The following is a 6,050-nucleotide window of genomic DNA, read 5'->3' as shown; positions in this document are numbered from 1 at the left end:
CTGATGACGTCGACAGCGCTTCCGGCGCCGGGGCGGTGACCGAGGCACACGCACGGAAAGGGGGTCGCTGCCGCCACCGCCGGGAAGGGGAGGGGAGGGGAAGGGGGGGGAAAGAGGAGGGAGGTCCGTGGTGGTCGGACGCGAGCAGGGGGCAGAGGCGCGCGCGGCCGGCCGGCCGCGCGGGTGAGGGCGGGAGGGGCGGGGGGGCAGCGCGCGCGCGCGCGCGGGGCCGGGGCCCGCTCGAGCCGGGCGGCGCGAGCCGGCGGCAGCCGTTGGTGACGGCGGCCCAAGTATCGCGAGAGGTAGCGCGGCGCCGGCGCTAGAGGTGACCGAGGCAGCGGCGGCCGCCCCGGTTGCCTCCTCCTCCTCCTCCTTCTTCCTCCTCCTCCTCCGCGGGAGGAGGCCAACGCGCGGCAGCGGCCATGGAGAAGGCGCCCAGCGTGGCGGCGGAGGCGGAGGGAGGTGATGGCGGCGAAGCCGGGAGCGCTACGGCAGGGCCCGGGCCGCCGGAGGGGCTGAGCAACGGCGGCGGCGGTGGTACCGGTTCCCCACCGACGCCGCCGTGCCCGGCCGGGGTGGCGGCGGCGGCAGCGGCACCACCACCACGGGGGTTAGTGCGGGTGTGCGACCTGCTGCTGAAGAAGAAGCCGCCGGCGGGCAAAGCGAAGCGGAGCGGGCGGGCCGGCCGGCCGGCCAGCAGCAGCGAGAGCGGCGGCGGCGGCAGCGAGAGCAGCAACGGCGGCAGCGACGACGAAGAGGAGGAGGAGGAGGAAGAAGAAGACGACGACGAGGAGGAAGAGGAGGAGGAGGAGGAGGTCTCCGAGGTACTGGGGAGGGGGGGGGGAAAGGCCTTCGGGGTTGCTCTCTCTGAGCCGGTTTCATAATTTTTCTCCCCTCTTCCCCCCCCCCCCCCAGCCCCGGTGCCGCCTCCTCCGCCCGCCGGGCCCTGCCGCAGAGGCAGGAAGGGGGCAGCACCGCGCCGCCCCCGGGCCGCCTCGTGGCGGGGCGGGACCGGCGCCGGGAGCCGAGCACCGCCGCAGGCCCTGGGGGATGGCGGGGGCGGGGGGAGGGATACCCCAGCCTCCCCCCCCCACCCGCCCATGACGGGTTTCGTCCAGGGGGTCTGCAGCCGGCCTTGGTTTCCACTTTGGGGTTTGGATTGTGGTTTATTGGGTTAATGTCGAGGTATTTTTTTTCTCCCTTTCCCTCTACCCCCCTTTTTTTCCCTTTTTTAAAATTTTTTTTTTTTTGGTAGGTGGCTGCTGCTACAGGGAAAGGCCCAGGACAGGTTCTGCGTTTTGTGGCCACCTGTGCCGGCCTGCGCTTCCTTCAGATCAGAGCCGCGACCCTAGGGCGCTTAACTTAGCGAATGCACGTCGTAACCCCAAAAGCCCTGGGCTTGGTCTTGGGGGATAGGTCCCCGCTAGGAAGGGTGCATTGCTTGAAACCTCCTCACACTGCCAATAGCAGGAATAGATTCATCGTCAGTGAAAGCAGGTGACTCTTCCTAGCTCAAGCGAAGGCTGCTTTAGAGTCCTGGTCATTTTGATCTTGTCCCAAGCGCTCTCTGAACCTGGCAGTAGCTGCTGTTTAAGAGTCATACTGAAACAAGTTCAGGGAAGCATTCTCAACTTGCTTTCATATAAGGTGAGGTTTTTTGGGTAGGTATCGCTGGAAAGGGCAAATAAAGACCAAAGCCCCTTTCTTGTTATTTGCATATGTAGTCACACACAGTTACTTTGCTGACTAGTTTTATATTTGTAACCTATTAAGCTGAATGTGTGCTTCTGCTTTTTTGAACTGTGTCCTCGAAGTAGTCCACTGTAAATCTGTAAGCTTTTCCCTGAGCTTTTTTTATAAGCAGTTTGGATTTTAAGTAACATAGTCTACTTTTGTATTAGATATTAAAATAGGGAAGAAAAAAGGGACAGAAGAGACCAATATGATTAAGAGCTAAGGTATTAGAGTTTTTCCACGGTAAAGAATTACTCTGCATTTTTTGACTGCAGAAGTTGGTACTAGAACCATTTTATCCAATTGTCGTAAAAGAAATTGTACGCAGTGAGTGTGTGTCTCAACAAGCAGTTATGTCTGTTTATTTTTTTTTTGTAGTACCTGTATTTTATATATATCACCATGTGGGTTAAAGTTCTCAAAGCATAAAGTTAGGCAGCTGCACTCGTGTGTTCAACTGTGACATCTAGCAATCCTACAGGCACTTGAATAGCTCAAAGTTTGTTCCTTGCTTGAGATGAGCCCATTGGGTTTCACAGTGGTGGTGCAAGGCAAGGAGGGATGAAAGTGGTCTAGAGACAGGTGAGAGTTAAGCATCTGGCTTAGGTGTATGAAAGGAACCTTCCACAGAATTTACGTAAAGTAAGACTGACTGGCAAAATCATAGGCAGATTGATTATGGGGTCCTTAGGCGTTAGCGGTCCACTCTTCAGAATGGTTCCTTATACAAGGTAACTTTCAATCGGTATGGTACGCGGCCTGGTGAGAAACGCAAAGAGAAGGAAGGAGCGCCTGTAATCTCAGCTGACGTGAGCCTCGGCTTGTATGGAGTGCCTTACGTGCCTTAGCCAGGTACCTATTTAATACGCTTTAGGATGACCGGAGAGATAGAAAAGCCAATGGTCATTAAAATATCACGAGGCAGCGGGAGAAGACTTGCCTTTTTTGACAGAAATGCTTGTATTGTTGATATCAATAGCTAGGAAGGCAATTCTGGCATCTAGAAGCTTCCTTGGCTTCTTTGTCTTAGTCACAGTCAGTGAAGGCTTCCCAGGCTGGTGTTCTGAGCTCAAGTATTGAGTGGGTAGGCACACTATACAGAAGTGAACATCATTGAGTTTGTCAGGTTCAGGATGCATCAGGAAATGTATGTGTTCTGCTTCATTTATAATTCTTCTTCTTGGTCATTCAGGTTGCTTACAAAAAAAATGATTTTGGCCTTTCTCTCACTGACTTCAGGATCGAATGTTGCAGCTTGGTAGAATATGCACAGCTGAAATCACTGTTTTTTAGGAATGTGAATGTGAGGATGGCCTGAATAATGGAGTGGAGGCTCTAACTTCAAAGTAGCTTCCAGTAACTCCTGGGGAGGAGATGTTTTGAATGTTCTTGAAGAAAGGGAGCTTTCCTTGTCTTGAAAGCAACCTGATATTTAATTTTGGCTTTCAAAAGCTTTGTTTAAAAATAATAACTTGGAGCTTCTGCTGTGTTTTTTTTTTTGCTTGTTTTCTGTTTTGCTTTTAATTCAGGCTTTTCTTGAGATGTGTGTAGCCTGTGTAGCTTTCAGCAGTTTGGTTGTGGTCTTCTGACCACTGGCGGTCTGGCAGACACACAAATTCAAAATTCTTTTTTTACTTTATGGTTTTGCTGTAAATGGAAAACATTGTGGAAACACTGTAAGCAATGATGCAGCAGTTGATGCTCCCTCCCAATCGTTCAGTTTATTATCCATGTAAAGTTAGGGCAGTTAGGCTAGTTTTTGCTCTTCCCATACCTTGAGTCTTCTCTAATCTGTGAAGTGAGGAACTTGAGATTTGACTATTAATGTGACAGCTTCTAAATATCAGGAGTACATAGGAACAAGGCAAGGAAGCACAGTTGGAGACCTGGCAGATACTAAATCACAGGAACCCCATGAGTGGAAAGACATTGTTTTGGCTTAGTCGTTACTGAGCTGATGGAATGGAATAAAAAGTAGTAATCAGATGTTTTCATCTCAGTCTATTTCTAAATGCTGTTAGATCTCAATGTGGCAGCATAGCCATTGAATGGAGCTCTGGTGGAAGAAGTTTAATTGATATTTCATACCAACAGCTTAATGAGCTCTGACCACAATGTTCAGGGTAACCTCTAAGGTTGCTTACTGAAATTGCAGCCAATTACTGTTTGCCAAAAAAAGCCCAATATTCTTGGTAGCGCAGTTCAGTATAGTCTGTAAATGGCAAATTGTCTTTTATTAACTGGGGGTTTGGGAAAAGAAAATGTGTGAACTCTTTTCAGTATGCGGGAAGAGGAATCTTGAGGTGAGAGAAAAATGATGGAAAGTCAAATATCAGAAAAACGTTATTGTGGCAGGTTTGTTTTTCAGGTGTACATGCCTACTATCCGTTTTACTGAGCAGGAGGTCAACTTGCATGCTTTCTGGTAGAATTCTGGCCTTAGTTTGAGTCATCATGTTATATATAACAAACCAAACTGTTCAGTTTTTTTAAAAGAAGTAGTCTCATAAGCTGTTTTAAGGAGCTGTATCTGTCACTGTCAAATGGTACTGCAGTGACGATTTGATCAGGTGACAGCTCACAGTGTGCATTCAGGCAAAAATTGCATAGGTACAGGGCAGTATATGAAGATATACTTCGTGAAATATATTGAGTTGACTGACATGTTAAATGTTTATGGCTGAGATGTTTGTGGATGAAGCATGTAACTATCTTTAAGGACCTTGCGTAGCTTTCCTTGAGCTGCTTTGAAGCTTAAGGTACAAATTAGTTATCTGTAGAAGCATAGAGTTGCATGACAGAAATAGTATTCATTTCTTGGATCTTCTGTTGGTTAACGCATCTCTGTTCTGAGTTGGAATTATATGAAAAGTGTAAATGAAAAAAAACTGTGCTTTTTGGCCAGTCTATTTGATGGATCTTTAATGGAAAGATGCTTCTAGTGGTGGTCTGTACAGTGGTCTTTGCCCCTCCCATTTAATGTGGCTTATTCTTGACAAGTAAATCTGTGATACCTGAAGATGAAGAAAATTGCCTATCAAATTTCATGTGCTAGGAGGACAGGTCCAAGGCCTATATGCTAATCTTCTTAAAGGAATGATTTTCAGGACATAGAAATCAAAAAAAAAAAAAGCTAATTAGGTGAAAGTTGATATATAATGTGAAGCTTTAGCTTTGAAGCAGGTTTTTTAGGGAGTTCTTTCTTGTCTATATTTGAAAACATGGCTTAGCAGTTGCTCTGAACAGGTTCTGGAAAATAAATCGACAGGCTCCTTGAAAATTTTCTCATATGGGCTGATTCTGTTAAACGTTTGCTGTGAATAAACTAAGGAATGGCAAAAAAGGAGCAAGTCCTCATCTGTGCAGGAGCTGATATGAGTCTGATGTCTAGAGTGCATTAGAACTTCCCTTATGAAACACAGAAAGGTTTAATTGTTTAAACTCTGTTTACAAGCTGATTTTAAGTTTTGGAACTTCCGGAATGTTTGCTTCTGGCAGTGAACTAGCAAAAATATATCATTTATTACTGCTTTTTTAGTGTCGCATCCATTTTATGTGTGTGTTGCCTCTCTCAACTGAAGAGCCTCATGATGAGTAGATGTAGATCAATCTTGGAGGTGGTGGTGTTTTTTGTGGATGACGTTATTTTGGCTGATTTAGTTTGTCAGTGGTTCTCGGATGATTTCTGCAAATAATTGAGGACTGTGCTTAGGAATGCTCATGGTAGATACACCTGAAAGCGCTTGCCTATGGAATGGATGTTTTTAAGACTACTTAGCTGTTTCTCAGGCATTCTTGTTTTCATGTTGCCCTCATTGCTTCTATAAAAAGTCTTTTTAATGTTGTTCCCCCCCCCCCCTTGTGAATGAATCAGTAATGGAACTGGGCTAGTGAGATGAAATAGAGGATTGGGGTTTTCTGTTGTTTTAAAATCTCATGATGCAGAAGCAGTTGCTCTCAACAGCTCATTTTATCTTTGGATATAAGGTGTTAATCTGAAAAATTGGGCTTACTGGTGCAACTTTGAGTGTCAACAGCACACAACTGTAATGCTTAAATTATAGAAGGTTGTAATAGATTGGAAGTTAATGTAAGCTGTTGATTTCAAGCAGGAATTTTATTTTTTAAGTCTGTGCCCAATTTACGCCAGCTCTCTTAATTAGACTCCTGAGAATACAGAAGTGTGAATGGGAGGGCCTTTGGCTTCTGGAAAGCTGCTAACCAGCCAGCATGCCTCAGTTGACCACTGTATGATACCTTCTCTGTACTGCCATTACTTTAATCTCTTTGTCCCTTCAACTAAAGGGCTGAAAATGC

The 6,050-nt window shown here is 46.8% G+C and overlaps 1 protein-coding gene across 5 annotated transcripts in view; it reads left to right on the top strand.

Moving 5' to 3' along the window:
* Positions 1-313: 313 nt before the first annotated feature.
* The window catches only part of ANKRD17 (ankyrin repeat domain 17), a 96,823-nt gene continuing 91,086 nt past the window's right edge, over positions 314-6,050 (top strand). For 2 of the 5 annotated variants that reach the window (XM_068941302.1, XM_068941301.1), the window contains exon 1: positions 315-824. In XM_068941302.1, the coding sequence (XP_068797403.1) occupies positions 423-824 (402 nt within the window). In that variant the 5' untranslated portion in view covers positions 315-422. Of the gene's footprint in view, positions 825-6,050 lie in introns of all 5 variants that reach the window. The other 3 variants (XM_068941307.1, XM_068941306.1, XM_068941303.1) reach the window with 2 other exon arrangements.

This window comes from Struthio camelus, chromosome 4, assembly GCF_040807025.1.
Source record: "Struthio camelus isolate bStrCam1 chromosome 4, bStrCam1.hap1, whole genome shotgun sequence".
NCBI lineage: Eukaryota > Metazoa > Chordata > Aves > Struthioniformes > Struthionidae > Struthio > Struthio camelus.
The sequence above is the reverse complement of the archived record's forward strand: the minus strand, read 5'-3'. Positions and strand labels throughout refer to the sequence as shown.